Genomic DNA, 23,308 nt, shown 5'->3' with positions numbered 1-23,308 from the left:
GGAGTGGAATTGGCACTCATTCTTCACTTTCCCAGAAATGTTCAGACCTACTATGATCAGCCATTCTTCTATGGTTGCAGTGTAATGACTGAATAATCAAAACCATACTACTGAATCTGCTCCATCCAATTACTTAATATGATTAAATTCATTGCAATTCACTGAACGTAACACTTAATCAACGTGTGTAATCTCAGATACTGTATTAAGACCACAACATCAGATTCTCACTTTAGAAAGAGTGGTAATGGCTGCTTCTGTGGCTTCAGATGCACATGTCTGTAACTGTTTTCCACACTTTGTTCCAATTTAATAAAGACATTTGAACTGTTTCTTTTAATCATTGTAGAATAGCTTCTGAAATGGACTGTGTGGCCTGCAATGCATTAAAGTTCCATCTAGGAAGGTTTCTGCTTTGTGCCTGATGATGCACTAGGCTGTTGATTACATTAGATCAAGCTGTAAATATCAAGACAATAACATTTTCGGGGTGTAGTTAGGATTATCATGTGAGGTTGCTCATTCCACTCTTGTCAGGAAGACATGTCACAGACACTTTTAGCTTTCTGGATAGAGGTAGGACAATTAGTAGGTAGCTAAAAGCTGAATGAAAACTTTGATAACAAAGAGAAAGACCCCATGAATAAAGTAATAGACAGTACAGAAAAGGCTTTCAAAACATTTTCACAATACATGTCAGGCATTTGAAAAACTTTTAACACATACTCCTTCTTCAGGACGTTGGTTACAAGCTCTCTTTTTCAATTATCTATTATCGTTGGATAAATATGCGTAAAGTATAAACAGTACAACAAAATTTAATTGGTGGCTATTTTTCAAGGGCATCCCATTTCATGTACATTTTTACTCTCCCATGGCAGTACAGTGGTATACCTTTTCTTATTATTTATTTTTACCTTTATCCAAAAATAGATCATGTCATCTGCACACACCAGTAGCCATTACTCTCCACTTTTCCTGCTAATTTTAGCGACAGTTGAATATTTTATCCACTGGATCCAATCTTTTTCAAAAGTATATAAATACATTCGCAGATAAATGCATTTCAGCTCAGGGTTGTGGAGTGCAGAAGCCTATTCTGAAGATAATGGATACACAACACAAACTATCCCTGGACAGGGTGCTGGTGAGTTGCAGAGTACATGCACACGCACACACAAGTGCACACCCATGTTTACTCATGCCAGGTCCAGTTTAAAGTTACCAGTTCACCTAACCTGTGTGTCTTTGATGATAAAGGAAGAAACCCAGAGAAAACCTCCACCATTGCCCTCTTTTCCGAAGTTACTTTTTAAATGTTCCTCATTTCTCCTGTACCATTTTGATTAATTATCCTAGGATTGTTGCACCATAGATCCTATTGAGCCTACTAGATAAAAAAAAATCTTTGACCGTTAATAAGAAGTACCCAACTAACAATACACAAGACAACACAGCATAATATAACATAACCTAACATTTCCCATTGGGATTAATAAAGTATCTATCTATTTTTAACCCAATTTAGGGTCATAGGAGTTGGAGACCCAGTAGCACTGGATGTAAGGCAAACAACTATGAACTGTGCACACACAGGCAGACACACACACACTAATTTTTAGACAGGTTAATTGCCAATTCCAATTTGACCCCTAACATGCATGTCTTTTTTAGATGAGTGAGGAAAACAGTAACAACTGGAAACAAAGCCAGTCAAACATGGGGAGAACATGAGCAACTGAGCTTTTAACCTGGGGAATTGGATTTATGAGGTGGCAACACTCAATAACGGATCCCCAAAAGACAACTACTAGACTAAAATTACACATTTAATTGAATTTCTTTATTTTAGTTTCCTAAATATGTATCACTTGTGTGTAGCTCTATTGGTACATATTTTGATATAAAGAAAAGATGATTTTATTAAACACATTTTAAACCAGCTTGTACTCAAATAGTAGTTTACAGAAAAAATAAAACATTAACATCAATGTACAAGGTCATCTTAAAAAGAAAAAAAAAGTTTTACGCACTGATTCACCTTTGTAAGACACAATTAGCACAACAACACTGCCTGCTTAAAGCAGGCCAAATAGTGATCAAGGGAAGCAAACCTCTAGGGACATTACATTATCCCAACACAATTAATGTATTATTTTGGAGTATTGTTTACACTCTCAGTTCAAATATTAGCATGTGTGCCTGTAAGCATTGCTGTAAATTTTAATGTCTATACGTAATCCACCTGACTTTTATGCAATGATTCTTAATTTAGTCCAGCGTCCTTTCCCTGACAGAAGGATGATACACAACTGTCTTTTACTGTAATCTCATTGTAGATAAAGGTTAGAAAACCAATTCCAAACTGAACATACCAGCCTGTTCAGCCTTCAGATGACAATATCTTGACAAATCTTTGCTGGATACAACTAACCTCTTATTGCTGTGATTAGTTTTAAAATAACAAATTAGAGGTCAGAAGTTGAAGTGTCTGTAATATATTCTAAATGAACATCTACAGTACCATAAAGTGATTGAAGCATGTTAAGAACTGCATTTTGAATGTAGTCTACTTTTTCTGCAGGACAATATTCATCCATACTAGACCTGAAAAAAAGAAAGGACAAAAATTAATTCAGGCACATTACACCTTCCAAGTGTAATATTAAATAATCAGTACATGCTAACATTGGGGATTCAATGTAGAATTGTGTTTATCATCTTTAAAGCAGGGTATTTCCATTATTTCAGGGAAGATTTATTTCCAATATATTATAATTTGTCTGGAATCCATTTTATTCAAATAAAAGAAGGGAAGGTACAGGTATATAAGCCGAAATAATAAACAGAAATGTAAACCTTAATAGCTCTGTGGTAATACCTTACTTTTAGCAGGGTAGGGCAGAGAAGTATGTTAGTAAAAAATATTAGCATCTATAGCAGAAAATATATATTTAGTATGCATATTTGTACCAAATACAGTATAATGTATATATGAAGACACTAACATATAGAATCTGAATGATGCAAATCAATAAATATGAATAAAATAAGTGGTGGGGATGAAAAAGTGAGATTTCAAATCTTTTAATATGAACAATGAAAGAAAAAAAAAATGACAATATTAAAATGTAAATGTATTTGTATTTTACTTTTTACTACAACTTGACAGTTAGAAAATCAAACAAAAATGATTACAAGTGTTAATAAAATGTTGTTTCCAGTAAAAAAACAAATCAACTACAGGTAAAAAAATCTACCTTGAAATTGTTACTAATGTTGGCTTAGGCATATTTCTTAACAAGGACTGTGTAGACTGAATTAAACAAGTAATCTCTTCATTAGTGCTTGGGTGATGTGGCAGCTCAGAGTAATCACATGTTAGGCCTGCTTGATGCACCTGAAAAGAGCAGAATATGAAAGCATTATTTCATAACATAACTTGACATTCTCAAAATCTTTTACTCCAATTAAGCACTGTGGAGATCTGGATTCCGTCCCAGCAACACTCAGCACAAAGCAGGAAATGGAGCTGGACAGAGCGCCAGTTCAGCACTTTGGTCAGCGGCTGTTGTATGTAAAGTGCTTTATAAATAAAGTTGACTTGACTTGATCACAGGGACCATTCACACACAGACGATTTGCAGTCAGTAATGAATTTACACCACCACATGTTTTGGGATTTGAAAAGAAAATTGGTGTATCTGGAGGAAAACCAGTGAAGACACTAAGAGAACATGCAAACTCAACAAAGATAACAAGGCATGGGATTTCAATCATTAGCGTTGGATCCATGAAGTGGTGGGGCTGTGCAACTATGCTGGCCAGCATTGATTAGTACTTATTGATATAGCAACATAATCATATCTTCTAAAGGGATCAAACACAATTTTGGTTGATATACAATGAATAGGACACAAAAGGAATGCTCACCATTTCATAATCGGGTGAGTCCATTCTGCTCTTCAAGCTGTGAACCAGCAGGGAAAGTGAGCCCATCCTGTTAATAATACATTGTATAAGTATATACTGTAATAAATTACTTCCCATTAGTATTCAGTGTCGACACTCTGAACTTATAATGTTGTAGCATTGCACATTTACTATTAATTCTACACCACTTCCAAAAGATATTAGGTCTTACATTTAAACTTAGTTCACAATAAATGAAAAGTTTTTCTTAGGCCTTACATAATTTGTTACTTGCCATACTCTTCCATTCTCAAATTTGCTTAATATGAATTAAGATTTTGGTGGACTGTATCCTGTCCTGGAAGCAATAAGCGGAAGGCAGGAAACAACCCTGAACAGGGTGCCAGTCCATTGGAGAGCCCATTCACACACAAACATCCACACTCGCACTCGAACAGGGCCAATATGGAGTTATCAATTAATGTCATCTGCATGATCTTGAGACATAGGAGGAAAACCTACACTGACAATCAATGTGTTTACATGCACACATATAATCAGATTAAGGTGAACAACTCAGTAAAGCCAGAAACCTGGTTTCTTAATAATCCATACTTAGGTGGGCAAGTAATTTTCTGGAGTTCTCCTTAGGCAGAAATAAGTTAAATGTCATCATTGGCCACTGTAAATTTGAAAATAAGCATGAGATCTGTGATAACTTTCGTTCACTTGTGCCCATAGATAGATACACCCTGGCAGAATTTTAAAGATGTGTACCATACTTTTTAAAAAAAGATAACTGATCAGGAAAAAAACATTTCATTTACTTTTAATGAAATCAAAATTAACATATAAGGCACAGAATACCACAACCATTAAACAAAGCACAGTAAAAAAGAAAGATAATGTGATGGTCCCTGTTCAAAATTTTACATACACTATGTTCTTAACATTGTGTATTGCCCACTTTAGCATCAATGATGGCATGCTGTCTTTTGTCATAGTTGTAGCTGGGGCCCTTGATATTCTCTGGTGGGAGAGGTGCCACAAACGGGCTCAATGATATTGAGTTCAAGAGACGGTGATGGCTACTGCAGCACCTTCGCTCTTTTCTGCGGTAGCCACTAAAGGGTCGACTTGCCCTTGTGTTTTTGATTATTGTCATTTTGGAAATTCCAAGTACGTCCCATGTGCAGCTTTCAGAACGACAATGGAAGTTGTCCTCCTATATTTTCCGGTAACATGCTACTTTCATCTTGCTGTCAATTTTCATTAATTTACCTGTGCCACTGTAGCTCACACACACCCAGAACATCAGAAATCTACATCCATGCTTCTCAGTAAGGATGGTGTACTTTTCGTCATGGGCCTTGTTGCGTCCTCTCCAAACATACCGTTTATGGTTGTGACCATTAAGTTCAATTTTGGTCAAATGACTCCAGAGGACTTTGTTCCAGAAGTTATGAGGCTTGTCATATTGTAAGTGGGCTATTTTGTGGCATCGGCACAGTAAAGGCTTTTTTCTTGCAACTTGACCTTGCAGCCCATTTTTGGTCAAGTACCTCAATATAGTGCATCTTGAAACAGCAACACCACTTGTTTGTAAAGAAGCCTGTATTTCAGCTGAAGTGGTTTGTGGGTTTTTCTTGGCATCTCAACGACAATCCATAAAATGTGATCTGGTTTAACTTGATGTGCAAGACAATTCATTCTGAAAAAGATGCTCGTATTCAAGTTAAAGGATAAGTCTGATATTTTAAGTCAGTTATTTCTTTACAATCAATGTGTACAGTATATTAATTTTCCACATAAAACTGCATTCAAAAGTGAAGCATTATTTTCCCCGTTTTAAAAATACCTTGTCTGTTCTTGCAGCATACAATGGGGATGAAGGGTGCATGGATCCAAACATGAAAAAAGCTTAAACATACCAAATATGTTAATTTTTTAAAACAAGCATGTTATCTGATATTAACCTGTGTCTTCAGATTACACAATTATTTTAAAACAGTGTACTGATGTTACTTTAGCAAGGAATAAAAAAAGTAAACAACCTATTTTTAGATTTGGCCATTTTAGCAGAAATCCAGCTCTGCACCTCATCTTGCTGATTATTTCTCTCCATGGCAGTCTTTCACGCCCCCCAGGGACAGTGGTTATCTTTAGCTCGTACTGTGAATGTGAGGCATGCCATTTTTATTTTTAGTATCTACTCCTTGCAGATATGTATTCTTTCCAGATTTTAACAAATAAGCTATCATTTCAAATCAGCAATATCTGACTATTAAGACAATGATGCTGTTAGCATAGTGGCTGAACCATATTTGTAGGCAGAATATACTGAGGAGGACCTTCACTAGATTAAAGGAACTAGAGAGATGAAAAGAGCAAAAAATGCAACTGGAAAGTACGTCAATGCAACAAATAAGTGGTAATTGGTGGCACACATGTGGAAAATGTGAAGTGGTGGCTAATCAGGAAGAATGCCTCTGTTACAGGGAGTGGGATGTGCTGCTTCCACCTCCAGAAAACTTGAACACGTTGTCACAAAAACGAGACATAATCACAAAAAGGTTTGGGGCAGCCACCCGTATAATTTGGTATCCTGGCTGCAAAGTTGCTTTTTTCTCAAAATATACAGCACTGATGTGCATAAAACCGAGTCCAAAACAAGACTGAGGGAATAGGGAAAAGGGGCAGGCTTTTAAAGGGGAAGACAGGAAGTGAGGTCATAAGGATCGGGCCCATGTTCTTCAACCATTGGTTCGAGCCCGGACGTGACATCACAGGGGCCAGAGCCGGTAAGGTCTCCTTTCATTGGCTCGGTCCCGGAAGTGACGTCAAGAGAGCCAGGTGGAATCTCCCGTGGATGGTCTACAGGAAAGGGAGAAAAAGAGTCCGCGCACTCTGCCACATCCCGGCATGCCTCAGAACTGCCTTCACTCAAGCCCTTTAGCTGCCTCCCATGCGCATGTGTGTGACAACGTCCAGGGATGAGCCTGCTTTGTTATGTGAGGCTGTATTATGCGCTGCTGACGAAGATGAATGTTTAGCTATCAGCAATCATAAAGTTTCCAAAACTAACCACTTATGCATGAGGTTTCCTGTTGGTGGAACAAAATGATATTTTAAAAGTTGTTTGTGTACATTTCAGTCAATCAAAAGCAAAAATGGAAGTTTTACATACCCAAGGGCGTCTTTTTTTCAAATAAATTACAGGCTTCCACATTGTCTGCTCTCTTTCATTATTGAAATATGTGATGTGCAAAGGTAGTCCCTAAGGCGAGCGGTGCATCACAACTGAGTGAATCTTCTTGTAGTAAAGATGTCACCTACTTCAAACCACATACAGTGAAATGCACATCACCATTGGATAGCCGAATTTCAGTTCATTCTAATGTTTAGTTGTCTATGATTGGCCATTCATATTATCGTACATATCACAGCTGTGTGTAAAAGGCAGGAAAATAAATGGCTTCTCCAAAAGCTTAACTTTACGCTTTGTTACACACAAAGCCTGAATCAGATTCTGGTCACAGTTTTGTCTCAGCTGAGAACGACACATTTGATGAAGGACTGGATGTTACACTTGATTAGTAAACACTGTCTTTAGTACAACTCTGAAGCTTTGAGGCAAGCAGTTTTACAGTTCAAGTGTCATTGGTTCAATTACCATACCTGGATGCTGTCTGTTGCATGTTTTCCCTGTATTAGTTTATAACAGTGATCTTTCAAATTAGAGCACAGGCAGGGCCTGAAACCAAAATATCAAAGGTTTGGTAATAGATGTATTTCTATTAAAAACCCAGTAGGATGAAGTAATATTATAGAAGGGAGCTTTGTCTCTATTCTTTAAACTACAACTTTTGCCAGGACCTTTACGATAGTACCGAAACTAGTCTGTAGGATGCCCTCTCCAAAACATTTTTTATTCTTCTTTGAAAGGACAAACGATGCCTGGCATAATATTCTGGTAAAATAGCTATCTACTCCAACTTCCTTAAACAAAGCAAGTTTTTTTATTTATTTTTTAAAATAAAATTATACTATATAGCCATCTGGACATTCAGTATTCGTTTTATGGGAAATGTATAATCTTAGATATTAGAGAATCTCAAGGGTTTGTCCAGCAAATCTACTGTCTACTGAGCTGTGGAATTTCAGTTTTAACAAGGAATTTGCATGAGCCTTACGCTTTGTTATGCTCAATTGTGTATACAGATTTTACTCCTTAAATATGTTGGTTATTTCAATTTGTTTAAGTTTAGAACTAACTGTACTCATATTTTCATCGTAATTAATTGTACTCCGTTGTGATCTGAATTTCCTTTTTGTATATTTCTTTTCTCCATGTTCTTAATAAGAATAACGCAACTTTAAAATTAGTTCCTACCTTACTCTTATGGCCATAAGATTAACTTGTACTTGTAATGGCAGACTTTATTTGCACACCATATCACTGGGCAATCTTCAATATTCTTGCTCTCTGTAATTATTTTTGATGCTTTACCAAATTACAATTATTTCATGGAAAACATATTAAATATGTTGTCTCTTCAAATGTACTTTACAATTCTCCTAGGCTGTACCAGTAGATATTTCTGGATCTACTCTGGACTATTTTAAAATGTCATTTTGTGTACAAATTAATTGAATAAAGCTTTTGAATTTTACTAGTGGGGCATAATGAGTTGAGCTCAGGCACATCAGCAGCAAGGTCAGAAACAACAAAAGTACCAAATCTGCAAGATTTGAGTTTGAGAGATGGCATCAAGTTAGGGTTAGTAATGAGGTTATGAGTATAGTCTCAAATATGGGTACAGAAGTCTCCTTTGTTTCAACATGTTATATACTCCATGATAAAATGTGAAACTACTGTACAGCTATTTTGCAGTTTTTGATTACCCATATAAATCAGGGTTTAATACACAATTGAAATCTCCTGTAATTATAAATTTGACAGGTTATAACAGGAATTAATGCAGATACCTTAACCATAAATTATTTATCTTTCAAAGTCAGTGCATATACAGTTCAAATTAGAACAAAGTGCTAGGGACTAAAAAAAATAATTAGTCATAACAGGAATTTCTTTATAATGGAATTGGAACATAGCGCGATCTTTAGGCATGTACAGTTATCAAAGCTGACTGCGGAATGGCAAACTCGATGGCAACATCTATTTTCTTCTTGCTAGAATCAATGGCAGTGAAAAGTTCCAACTTTTTCTGTACAATAAATTGCTTTAGTTACATAAATTGTGTCCCTAGGTGTCTATAGTGTGCAGTTAGTATTATCAGACTTGAAGGTCCAGGAGGAGGTGGGACGGGAGACCCCCTCGATGTCCGAATCACAGCTCTTCTTGGTGTCCATAATGCGGACTTTCCAGAGTGAGTACTGCTTGAGTTACATAAATGTCTCCCCTCGATGTCCAGAGTGTGCAGCCCTTAACTTTCAAAAAAAACAGCACACCTCCAGTGATGTGTCATCTATTCTTTTGTGAGTCACCTTTTTTAAAATCTGAAAACGTTTTACATAAAAAAGATCATGGTAAAATGTTAGAGGAAACGGAAGTCACACTTTAAAGTAACAGTTGTTGGATGCATAAACTTGTGAGCAAAAAATTCAAATGTAACAAAAAACAGGATTATGTTGTGCAGGCAAATTTATGAATCATGTTGGAAACTCTGAGTAGCATAAACATGAAGAAAGCTCAACAGTCACCACTTTACCAATCTGATCAATATGCTCAGCAAAGTCAAACCATACTTCAAGAAACCTGGAAATAAGCAAAAGAGTCGATCTTCAGTGAGCCTCCAGAGCTCCATAAGTACAGCTGAAGTAAAATTTGATTGACAGTTATCACACCCCCTAGATATGCCCACTATGCCTCCAGTCTGCAGTAACTCTTCTTGAGCTCCGCAGCTACAAGAGCATGACAACTGTAGATTAAACCAAGGGACATACACATGCAATCTAATTGGCTGTTCAGCGGAGCTACTGAATTCAGATTTTTGGGCCAAGTACAGAAATATGCTTATTTTGGTGCTTTCTGATGAAAAATGACTCTGTTGTAATGCATTTTTCAGATAAAACTGATGTCACTGTAATAGGGAATTTAAAACATTATTTCTATAGGAAATTGGCAGGACCAAAAAAAAAAAAAAAAAAGTAAAATAAGAATTGTGTTAAAACAGAGTTTATGCTAATGAAATTTGACCTTTATATTAGAATTAACTTAGTTTTATACAGTTTCTCTATCCTTGTGATATTATCTTAAGAGCTATGAAAGTGATTGCTTTGTAAATGAAAATTCCTAGTCCTTGTTATTTCAGATGGAGTGAAAAAATGTGGCAAACCTCTTTTCAACTGAGAATTATCAGTGCCATTTACATGGCTATTCTGCAAAAGCACTATCTGACTCCAGGAAGCTAAGATATAAAAGGACTTTTTCCTCTTGAATTCATGATTAAGGCTTAATATTCCAACTTACAAATTGTAACTGAGCGATGACTAGTATACCATTGTTGTATTTTACAGTTAATTTTTCAAGAAAAATAACAGTTTTCATTTTTTTACTTTCAGCAAAAGTGAACAATTTTTCACTGCTGACCCCTACCACCAGTAATGCAATCAGTGAAGTAACAGAAAGACAGCATAAGCATAAATAAGATGAACAATAACTACCTTGCCCTTACCTCCCCACCAAGAAATAAGACTTAGAAGAGAAACTCAAACAACACATTAGCTAGCCTCATGAAAACAAAACCCATATTTTTCAAGAAAGTAGAATGAAGCAGCAAAACATAAGCTGTCAAAATCTAATATTCAGAAGCAACTGTATAAACAATATAATATTTCAATAAAGGGCATCTTCCCATATAATCTTCAGGGGAACATTTTAAGTAATGGTCAATGCTTAAGTTTTGTCAAACTTTCCATACAGTTTTTTCTTTACACGTTTTTTTCAGTTCTGCACCACTGAATCTCTGGAGCATTTTCATTGTCGGTTTGTAAAGCTTATTTGCTCTGAGCATTCACTGTCCCTAGTTTGTTTTCCCTTACTCTCACTCAATTGCTGATTATGCGGTTTTTATCTGTTGCAAAACTTATTTTAGCTACCTTTGACAGTGGAGTATGTTTAGTTTTTATTCAAGTGTAGCAGTATTTTCTAATTCTTTCCGGTGATGTCCTTCTGCTACCATTTTGAAAATGTCCCGACATTCTTGATGCTGTTTTGCTGTTCTTCCCTTTGTCAGTGGCCATGTATTGTAGTGGTTACTAGGGCAGTCTGCCATCCTAAGACCAATGACAGTACAATGTGTAATCTCATCAATGGTCTACTATTTAAGATGAAAATACAGCAGGCTTGCTATTCCCAGCCTTGAGATTCTAAAAAGAGCAAATATATATATATATAGTGTGCAACAAATTTATTCTTATAAAGAATTCACTGCCCAAAGTAAATTTCCAAGTTTTGTTTGGCTAAGTCTGAAAATATTACACAAAATAATACCTACTTAATAAATAAAAATGTGTGGTTTGCTAATAAAACATTGATGTTTTGTGTTTTTTTTTTTATAAATGGGTATGGCTGATATGACATTTAATATTGTGTTTTTTGTACTCTGTTTTTTGTGATTTATTAGTATGACCAAGATTAGAGAGCACTGGAGTGCAGGATATTGCAATAATTAGAAAAATCGTACCAGAATCTAAACTAAGCACACCTTTTGAAAAAGTAAAAAACTACTTTTTTTACTTTACTTGGCCAAATGTTCAACTACTTGTCCTTTACTTATTTCATTTAATACTACTTTTACCCCCCCTACTTTTTTGGTTAAATGTCATCCCTTTTTCATTTTATTTTCCAGCAAGTCTTCAGTATCCACACTCATTAATATGACATTTCAGATCATCACCATAATACTAAGCAACCCTGGAGACCCAACAAACTGGATAGGGTACGGGGCACAGACCCTTTTGTGTTCCTGGCCATTCAGAGAGATTGGGTAATTTATACCACTATCTCTCTTCTTTATTACTGTGTCATTTTATTATTATCCATCCATCCATTTTCCAACCCGCTGAATCCGAACACAGGGTCACGGGGGTCTGCTGGAGCCAATCCCAGCCAACACAGGGCACAAGGCAGGAATCAATCCCGGGCAGGGTGCCAACCCACCGCAGCATTTTATTATTATGAGTAATGAAAATTATTTGTAATCAGCCCCAATACAGACAGGCACAATGACACACAAGTCCCAAAAATACACGTTTTATTTTTCTTTTAGCACACACAGTGCACAAATCACCAACACAAATACTCAGTCCCTTCTTCCTTCTCTCTTTTCTTTCTCTTCTGCCATCTCCACTCCTCTTCTCACAAGCTCTGTTCTCCACTTCCTGACTCTGGCTCCTCGAAGGGAGTGAGGCGGCCTCTTTTATACCGCACCCGGAAGTGCTCCAGGTGCTCCCCGATCACCTTCCGGCACCATTCCCAGTTGTGGCAGAAGTGCTGCATGGACACCTGGAAGAACTCCTGGCCCATGTGGACCTTCTTCTGGCAGAACTTCCATGGGCCACAACAGGGCTGAGCTTCCCAACATATTCCAGGGGATTCATCCTCTCATGTTCCAGGGGAAGTGTTGTCCCCAATATATCATCTCTCCTGGTCCTTCTGTCTTCGGGATGTCCTGGCCAGGGAGCTTCCCCGGTTATCTGTCACTATATTATATTACTAGCCAACCCGTGGCGTAACATATGCCGCATAATTATGTATTGATGGGTGAACACTTGCTGAACGACACAGTTGTCCAAATGAGGTGGGTTTGTGGATACCACTGTGAGTGAATGAAAAGATGGACCTCTGGAGAGAGCAACATACAATTGTCCGTGACTGAAAGCGGGATCGTCTGTGACGATGGAGGCCACGCTGGTGAAAGTTACTTCGTCGGTAGGGATAAGTTTCAGCACTTGTTCATTAAGGTGTAGCGAGTCTTCGTTGTTGACGCTTAATATAGCTTGCGTACTGAGTTGTTCCGGAGTCACAGTTGAGAAACACTTTTTTAATGTCTTTTAAGCACAGGGAAAAAAATTAACATGTGAAACATCCGTAATGTAATAAGCCACCAAGAAAAGTAACATTGCAACAATGCATGCTACGATCCGATCGCTGTAAACAGAAGTGAAAACAAAATCGAGGCCGGTGCATTCTTTAACTGCCTTGCAGCGGAATGGTAGTGCTGCCGTTTTGCAGTAAGGAGACTGTGGAAGATTTTGGGTTCGCTTCCCGGTTTCTCCCTGTGTGGATAGCGCTTTGAATACTGAAAACACCGGTATATCAATGTAATGAAGTATTATTATTCTTATGTGTCCAGCGCTCGCTCTCTCTCGCTCGCTGCACGCGTTCCTGCAGGCATACCAGTAAGTGAATGAAAAGATGGAACTCTGGAGAGAGCAACATACAACTGTCCGTGACTGAAAACTGGTTTTGGCAGATACATTCACATCTTTTTGAAAGTTTGGCCCTGTGCCTTATTAATTGTCATTGCAAAGGCAAATCTAACAGGAAATTGTCTTTGCTCAGATGCACGCGCAGGCTCTCTCTCAGTGGCACAGGAGCCTTCCCACCCCCCCCCCCCCCCCCCCTCTCAGCAGCATGGGAGCCCCCTCCCCCTCTGTCTCTCAGAAGCAGGCGAGCCCTCTCTCTCTCTGTAACATTGCAGCAGTTGTATAAACACTTTTTTTTAAAATGAGTTTTAAGCACGGGGAAAAAAAGGAACATTTGAACAAATCCGAACTTTATTTAAAAGCCAACCAAGATAGTAACATTGCAGGAGTTCACCATTTTTAATCAGGCGACTGACAGTAGTGGAGTCAGGCACAGAGAAGGTCAGCTGCTGAGAAAGCGTCTCGACTGTTGCAGGGCGGTGAAGCAGGTGAGACGCTAATGAAAGAGGCACAGGGCTTATTGGTTTTTAAAGACTGCTTCCTTCATTGTGTTTTAACCTCAGTTTTAAAGGATTGCGCAGCTCTCTCTGTCGCGCTGCCTGTGTGCGCGCGGCTCTCTCTCTCGGGCTGCCTGTGTGTGCCTCTGTCTCTCTCTCGCGCTGCCTCTGTGTGAACCAAGGTTCCACTGAGGTTGACTAATGAAAAGTCAATGTGTCTCAGAGCTGCGTGTGGACTGTGGCACAGACAAACAGAAATGACAGCATGTTTTTCGAGGCGTCGCATCCGAGTTGGTGGGTGTGGCTCTGCGAGTTGTCGTCGTATCCAATGGTCTTAGAGTTGGTGGGCTTGGCTCCTTCCTGCATGCGCCATGGGTGTCTTACTTGTCGGCAGCTTAGTGAATCCACGCCCCTTCCAGCGTGCTTTCCATGGGTGGCTACTTGTTGTCCGGCTTAGTGAATTTTATATATATATATATATATATATATATATATATATATATATATATATAGATATTATTTATAATACACACACGCATATATATATATATATATATATATATTTTTTTTTTTTAATTAAATGAAAAAACAGCAAGCAATTCATAGTATATATCAGTAATTATGGTCAATGTGGGTGGTAATTCAGAATTTCAACTTGCTGTAATTGTATAAAAGTAGTACAGTGTGAAATACTGAAAAACCAATTGCAAAACCAATTGCATACTTCTAAGGCTAATGTACTTATCCTTAATAGCCACACAATAACATACTGTGCATACAATAAACTGTTTTTCTTCCCACAAGATAATAACTTGTGCACATAATATACACATCTTATCTGCACAATATATGTTGTGATCACAACATAAGATCTTACAAAAACCAAATAATGACACATTGAAAATAAAAATTAATATGTTTAAACAAGACAATATTGCACTTAAACTTAATAACACTACAGTGCACAGTAAGCTGTCTCTTTGCTTGCTTCATGCAGCATAATCACTATGCACAGCAGATAGCTTTAAACGGACTACAGCATAGGACACATTTAATTAAATATTATGTCTAGTACTAACTGACACTGTCAGTTAACAAACCCTAATCCTAGTAAAAATGCATCCTCTTCAATGTATAAAATCTTTCAGCATTTCATGTCAGAAAGGAAGACATCTGTAATGCTCTTTAATGCTTTTTATTACTAATAGGATTTGACCAGTGTTTGAAAATAAAATGTACAGCATTGCAGGAATTTTACTTAGCCCTAGATGAACACAGCTGGACAGCAAGAATTTTGAAAATGAGCAACTACTTAAGATAAACGGAACATTTTACAGTTTATAGAGTGTATAATATGTTTTGGAGGAAAATTGAAAGCTCTTGCTGCATTTATGTTATGACATGATTTTTATTATTATAAAATGTAATTTTACTTTTTGTACTTGAGTACTTTTAAAAGCAGATTCATTTGAAAATATTAGGTAAAAGTAATACTTGTTACATGTTTCAGTGAAAGTAACTTTTTAGAACTCTGCATCAGAAGCAAAATTTTTCAGCTGCTTACAGTGGCAATTTACCAAAGAATGTCACTTCATCTCTTCTCTAATGAAGGTATAGAGCAGGCATGTCAAACTCACTACCATTGGTGGGCCGCTTCGACTGCCATACGTGCGTCAGTGGGCCATACTGTAACAAATTCTATTATACAAAGTTACTGTAGCTTTCTTTCCAATACTGAAAACTTTAAAAAAATGTAACGTTTAAAGTTTAAAGAGAAGCAATTTATTTCCATGCAGTCTCCATACAACAGTGTAGAATTAGAGTCTTAACCTTTTAGCTAGGTCCTTATTATATTACTAGACTCACCCGCCTTTTAAGGTGACCGACTTTTATCCTCAATTTGTATGCGCTCCATGTGTACATCAGGCATGTAAGTGTAGGGAATGAGAACATCAAAGTGGCCATTCATAACATCTCCCGAAAACCTAAGTTTTTTTATTCCCTCGAGTGCCTGTCCAAACTTGGAGTGTAGGACTCCATTATAATATACTTGAAACTCATAGGGAAACAACTCTCCCGCTGCCATTAGCTCAGAAATGGTATCATAAGTTTGAGACTTTGACATTTCAGTGAGATACTGAAGCTCATTTGTATAAGAGATTCCTGACGGCATCATTGTAAATGGCTGAAACCTTGACCAATTACTTAAAACATGTCGTACAATGTCAGCCCGAATCTATACCGCTAAAGACGGAGTTTCATGCACTAAATAAGCTATGGATGAGAATAAGCAAGCACCATCTCCCCTGATATTTACTGCGCGGTGAGGCATTTGTACTCCATCAACATTAATTATTTCCAGAGACATAATTTTGTTTATTTTTCCAGCGCATCGCGCACTAAAGCAAGGGAACGATGGGAGCACCAGAACTCCGCTCACATTGCGTCTCTTCGTACCGCAAGCCGCAAGTAGTAAGTCTGTGATAAGCGGAATACCGCTACGCTTTGCACTCACGGGACGGAAGGACAATCCCGACCGCTTTTATATAGTGTCTTGATGATTGATATTCATTATATTATATTCATTGCTTATATAGGAGTCTTACAGTGTGAGATTTATTTCTTTTGTCCCGACACTTGGCATCTCTTGTTAGTAACCAGTTCGTCAATATCAGGCATGAAATCTTGTGCAGCTGCAACTTTTATGAGGGATGAAAGGTGCTCGACGGTAAGTCTTGAGCGATGTGGGGTTTTGGTAGCTTTCATTAACAAAAACAATTGTTCACAAAGGTAAGTGCTTCCGAACATTGACAGTACTCTCGATACCAACTTACGGATCTGCACATACGAGGGTGGCAGGTAAGCATACAAGCCTGGCACACCAACTTCGTCGTATTTTGCCTTCAGAATAGAATCTGACTGCACTTCAATCAATTCCATTTGGATATTCTCAGGAGGCACTCTCAACGTTGTAAGAGAACAGAGCAATGCCCTGTTTGTGTGAACTGAAATCACGAAAATGCTCACTGAATTCATTGCTCAGTAATTCAAGTTGGAAAACAAATCCTCCAAAAAATTAAATTTTACTTTACTAAGTTTACTTCAAAGTTTATATTGTAAAATAAGCCGATATGCAAAAAGCCACCTGACCTACAATAATTTTACAAACTCAAAATCACAAAAATATGTTAACAAACAACTCACCAACTTCTCGCGTCCACTTCAGATCTTCAGCTGTAGTCTGCACTAACTGTTCTTTACAATACTAGCACAAAATTACATGAAACTAGAGCAAAAAAACGTGAAAATATGTGGGCTATTACTACTCGTGATGGTCAGTGATGCCGAGTGGCCAGTCTCAGCAGCCCAGTCAGTAGTGTAGCCTTAGCAGGGGTGGCTCTAGGCTTGTGGCGGCCCTGGGCAGAGAAAGAATTGGTGGCCCCTTCGCCTGGCAATGTCAATACAGTATCTTACGCACGGCGGATGGCCACATCCATTGCGGACACTGCATAGCCGCCTCGTGCTCATGACACGCTTCTATATACGCGTGTCCGTAACTTGAAAACCAAGTGGCGGCCATTGATATTCTCATTATGGCAAAACATTATAATACTACATATACTACTCCGACTCTAGTGACATTTGTAAATACAGCGTACTAATTAACAAGAAACAGAATGTTTTTCGGCCACATTGCCGTCAGCTGTTTCGTTATTTTCTCTTTCTGTTTTATATTCAATATATATTGGTGTAGCAGCCCCTGGGATTTGGCGGCACTGTGGAGGTGCACAGTTTGCACATGCCTAAGGCCACCCCTGCTGCAGCCTAGCACTTCAGTTGTGACGCTGCGGCTCATTAACTTTGGACAAGGCTCGTGGCTATACTAGCAGATGACATTTCCGGTACCGTAATGCCATGGGAAAACGCGCTTTTGTCAGAAGGCAGAAGTAAGAAAAGTCAATAAGTAACACCGAAGATGCAGAATGATTCAATCACAAACGATAGTAATCATTTTGTACAAGTTCAGTGCTAACTAGGATCTGTCATGCAGGCCGCACAGATTTCTGTTGCGGGTTGCATGCGGCCCGGGGGCTGTGTGTTTGACATGCCTGGTATAGAGGAATCTATATTGTAAAACATATTTGTAGAACATATATGTTAGACTAGTAAAATTAATTTTGAGTTTTTAAAACTGAAACAGCAAAGTCTTCTTTAAAATGATTTACTCAGTTACAAATGTCTAGAAAACAACCTATTATATTTTAAACTAGGGGGCTCTGCCCCCTGCTCGCTTCGCTCGCCAACCCCTGTGCAGGTGCTACGTGCTAGCCACTCTGCGGCTCTGCCACTCATGTATGGGGATGCGGATATACAATTTAAACAGATTGTTACTTTCATGGGAATTGTTACATATGCATAATAGACCTAACTATTTTATATTACAGCGCGTAATTAACCATAGTAAAAAATAGTAAAACGTAATAAATTGAAAAATAATTATGTTTTATGTTCGGATAAGCGGAAGAGGATGGATGGATGGATGGATGGATGTTGCGTCAGAGGTATTCATTGCGTTACACGTTTTCGTTCTGTTTGGCTTTGAAATTAACACGCAAATACTTTTTAAACTTACACTTTTACTGTAACACTTCAGTAAAAACAATATTTGGACTTACCTTTATGTCAATATTGCTTTGAATTTTGATTCCGTGTTTGGAGTTACGTCGTGACAACGCAACGTATAACTGCCCGTGGGCTGAATATTGTTTCTCTCTAATAAATAAGTTTTTCGAATGTTTGTCCCTGTGATTTGTTAACTGTCATAGCAAAACGGAAAACTGCAAACATTTTAATACGAATGGCATATCAAGATCTCCTTTGGTGTCTAATGTTTTCCGCGGAATATGTACTACATGACCTTTCTTGTCGAATGTTAAAATTTTACATGTTAGAATTGTTCGACCAATTCTGAATACATCTAATTTTGTCCTATTGCATAGCCCATCACTCATACATAAATTATAACAATAACATTACGATACACCCTTCTTTCAACAGTAATATGGCCAGTGGAAGACCGGACCGTGTTAATGGTTGTAGATATACTATGGGATATTGTAAGCTGATGTTTTCATCTTCTGCACAGTCACCATCAACTGTTTCAGCATAGTCTATTGATACACATTTAACCAATTTGATGTGTAACCGATTGACAATTTTCGAATTAATTCCTTTGACTTCATCATTTGTTGGTGCTAGGACATAATAAGTCTTATTTTATTGAAAGTGCAGGAACTGTGTCTGACAAAAGCATTCACACGAATGAGAGGTGAGAGGACCGTGGGCCGTTAACCGTAAATGATTGACAGGAGGGCGGGACTTGAAAAAATCTGTTGGAAATAGTCGTCTCGTCTCAAGATTTTCTTTTATAATAGAGAGATAATTCATCCTGTATGATTTTTACACAAGAGACAAAGTTATTTGTTTCAACCGCTTTCTTCATAAAGACATTCTCCAGCAAACATCCAAATATTAAAAAAAAATAATATTTTTTTTTTCAATCATCGAGATTACTTTGTCTTTGAATAATGGTATTTGGGTTTTAATTAAATCAGCAACTAGTACAAAGATTTTGGTCTTTCACAAAAAATAAAGACTTTCCAGCATCCTCAGTCCTATTCCACACTCATCTGAGTAACACTATTATTAAACCTACCCTGGGTGTTCAGCCCATTTTTTCAAAATGTCTTCACTGTCATCTTCAACCAAATCAGCAAAAGCTGCTTCTAAATCTTCTAACTGATGTACACGATACTCCACACAGTCTGTCAATGTCTCCTGGAGAAGGAAAAGGAAAGTGATGGTTTTACCTTAATTTGATTTATGGGAATTACAGCTTCCCAAAATGTATTTAATCTCTTTTTGAAACTGTTAAATGTTTTAAAATCAACTTTATTTTAAACAGAGAAAAACTGAAATTTACCTGTTTCACCTGTGCCTAAACTATGTGTAAGGAGTTCCATTAATACCTTAGCATTTTTTCTAGCATTTTACTGCTAGATCAGAATGCTCCTAAACCACTTGAAAAGTTATTTGCCATTGTTGTCAATGGCACTATTTGCATCTAGGGATTTTAGCAGTGAGCAGTTTAGAAAATTCTTGTATGTGGCAGTTTTCCAGAGTTTTCAGCCAATCGCTTGTTCTCTTGAAGCAGCTCATTGGAAGTAAAAAATAAAAATGCTGTTGTTGTTGTGGTTTGGTCATCTAGGTATAAATTTAACACATAGGCAGAATGGTAGTGTAGAGCTGGCATTCTTTCCTTACAGTGCTAACTGTATGGGGTTTGCATGCTGTGCATTTCTGGATTGACCGGTAATAGTGAGTGTGCTTAAATGAGCATTATTACCTGTTTAAACACTGCAAACTAGAAACGTCCGTGTAATACTTCTCATTTAACAAAATACTTTTAGTCCTTTGTTCAGTAAATAACATCCATCACCTTTTTCCATCCACAATTTGAGAAAGTTGTGAAAACATTGGCTGCTGAGCTACCAGATCAAGAAGTTTCAAAATATCTTTATCAAGTAACACAATTAAAACTAAATTGTCACTTAATGTCAACCATACTTGCTTCTTGCCCTGTACCGAGTGCTGCTGTGATGATCTCTGACTCCCAGTGACCCTAAACTGGGCATCTTAAATTTATCCATCAGCATACACAGGATTAAATGTATTTGAATACAATGACGGTTTAATTCTTTTTGAGTTGATTATGGCTATGCACAATAACCCCTTCCTCATTAGCTGTCACTAGATAACCAGATCACATACTTGCTAGATGTTGCATTGAGGACAGCAGGACATTTTTTTCCCCCCACATATCACTACTTACTTGCCTATTGACAACCATGTATAATCCTGGATTGTTTCAGGATGCCCCCTGAGGTCATCATAGAGAGTCCAGAAATGTCCTCGACTCCCTTTGCTGAAAAACATCCAATATCTTGGCTCACAACACTGACAACACCTTCACTTCAGTACTGTGATCGCCAGGATTAAAAACAATAAAGTCATTGAAGACGTTCTGGAAGTACAATATTCACCTTCATAACACTAAATCACCTCACAACCTACAAAATGGAAATTATGTCAATCATATTCTCTCCTTCATTAAAAACGCTGGAAAACGCTTATAAATAAACAAAAAACTACTGAAAAGCACCTGAAAAACGCTTGAAAAAACTTTCAAAAATACATTAGAAAGCTTAAAAAATGCTAAAGAAACAGTGGAAATTTAAAATGCTTAAGTGTGAATGGGCCCTAAGGGTCAGGGTTAAAAACAACAACAACAAAAAAAAGCGCAAAGTAAGTATGTATGCTCCAGAAGAAAAGATTATTCATCCAAAGTCAGCATTTGCTGACAATGACATTTCAACATGATTGTGCAATATCATCTTTTTTTGGAGATAAATGAGGTAACTATACACCTCCTATAGTATCTAAATATGTTGAGATCCTAAACCTGACAATACTGTCAATGTTTAAAACAAACAATTGGCATGTCAAAGTATGTTCAACAGTATATTGTCACAAGCAATGCTAAAGATACTTAATTAAGAGAACAAAGCATTTCCATAGCCAGCATCTTTGCAGGAAATAACATTTTGTGTGATAGATTTATAAGTCTATTTTCTCTCTTTTTCTTACATTTAACTCTTAAGCTATTTCTTTTATATTATATTTTCCTTGAAATAAGTCACAAGACAACTGAATTAGCTTTCCCATTGTAACAACTAAAATCCAAATCCCATTAAGGAAAAAGTTACTTTTGACATATTGAAAACATTAGCCAATTCCAATAAAAGAATATTGTTGTTTAAAAAAACATTTTAAAACTTTCTTCAAAATTGAAAGAATTGTAAGAAATATATTTTGATTTTTTTCTCACACTCATCTCATAATTTCACATCTTTAAATCATTTAAGTCAAACATTTAAATAATTTTACCAAGATACATACTTTAATTTAAATGCCTGCAAAACAGATGATACAAATAAAGCAATTTTACATTTTTAGACAAAAAATGTTAAAATGATATACCACAAATCACAAGTCAGTACCTCGTCTGGATCACCTTCAGGTATTTTGAAAGAATAAAGATCTTGCAATATCTTATATTCTTCCTAAGTATATTAAAAAAAAAAAAAAAAGTTATATTTAACAAACAATTTTCAAAATTTTGCAAAAGAGAATGCATCTTTTACCATAATTAAGGTATTGGTTAAATGGAAGCACCATAGCTGATCTTGAAATTCTGCAGCATGTATAAACAGTATTTAGCCAAAAGGCAAATACTAATACTGCTAAGTATATCTGGGGAAACCTACCAAAAGGAGTGTTTGTTTTTTTTGGTAATATAGTACAAGGTATTACAAATACAGGTAAAATTCCGTTACAACTGCCTGCCAAGGGACTTAAAAAATATTTTGTCGTAATAAAAATTTTGTTATGAGATTCTGTATTTGTCACTATAGTGCTTTCTATAACTTGCGTCCAGGCGTTTGCAATCATTTCAATAGCTTCTTTTGTGTTAATTTTAATCTCCTCCTGTCTACAAGTTATGCTGACGAGAATTTTTCTCAGTATTTCCTTGTGATAATACACTTTCAGGGTGCGAACGGTGCCCAAATCCAATTGCTGAAGCACTGCTGTGCAATTGGGTGGGAGGAACTCAACGTGAACATTATCTAAATGCGGAAGCAGGTTGTGGACAGTACAGTTATCAATCAGAAGCCAAATCATCCTTTTCTTCTTCTTTATATTGTGAGGTTTCTGAACTCTTTTGGGATCCCCCACCCAACGGGAACGTCACGCTGAAGTGCGTCCCGAAGTGCGACTGCAGTGTATGTGGAAGATTGTTTGTCCGTTGACGGGGCAGGGCAACAGCAGGCTCACAGCGGTGCAGTGAAGCGCCACATAAGTGTATCCTAGAAGATCATGGGTGCGTTATAAGTCCCTGTCTTACACCTCAAAACACGAGTCTCAGCACTTTAGCAAAACCAGCTTTATTCAGCATGAAACAGGAACAACACGGTTATTTATTGAATACTAGACAAAGAGCCCGTTTCGACAACGTAAGATGAAACGGGCACGAGTTTGTGTCAGCAATGTAAGAAGAACAAATGATAAGTAACGAAGAAGTTGTTTTGTAATGATTGTAGTCCGCTTTACTCATTACTGTACAGGCTTGTACTGTTAGTTGATGAATTTTCCAGGCCTATAGTATAATATTGAATGATGAATGTTCCAGTACAATATGGAATAGTAATAAGTATAAACACCACAAACCTGATATAGGTGTATTGAATGAATGCGTAATTGAATCAGAATGCGTAATTAGGCCTCGAGCTGTAGTCTAAATCGCCTTTCAGGCCTCTAGAGCTTTA

The 23,308-nt window shown here is 37.2% G+C and overlaps 1 protein-coding gene across 1 annotated transcript in view; it reads right to left on the bottom strand.

Moving 5' to 3' along the window:
* Positions 1–1,614: 1,614 nt before the first annotated feature.
* c6h5orf22 (chromosome 6 C5orf22 homolog) overlaps positions 1,615–23,308 on the bottom strand; it is a 48,061-nt gene continuing 26,367 nt past the window's right edge. The window contains exons 5-9 of the mRNA XM_028803824.2: positions 21,983–22,045; positions 19,579–19,700; positions 3,934–4,000; positions 3,261–3,400; positions 1,615–2,607 (exon numbers count right to left, since the gene is read on the bottom strand). Coding sequence (XP_028659657.1) covers positions 2,469–2,607; positions 3,261–3,400; positions 3,934–4,000; positions 19,579–19,700; positions 21,983–22,045 — 531 coding nt within the window. The 3' untranslated portion in view covers positions 1,615–2,468. The remainder of the gene's footprint in view (positions 2,608–3,260; positions 3,401–3,933; positions 4,001–19,578; positions 19,701–21,982; positions 22,046–23,308) is intronic.

Source organism: Erpetoichthys calabaricus, chromosome 6 (assembly GCF_900747795.2).
Source record: "Erpetoichthys calabaricus chromosome 6, fErpCal1.3, whole genome shotgun sequence".
Lineage (NCBI taxonomy): Eukaryota > Metazoa > Chordata > Cladistia > Polypteriformes > Polypteridae > Erpetoichthys > Erpetoichthys calabaricus.
The sequence above is the reverse complement of the archived record's forward strand: the minus strand, read 5'-3'. Positions and strand labels throughout refer to the sequence as shown.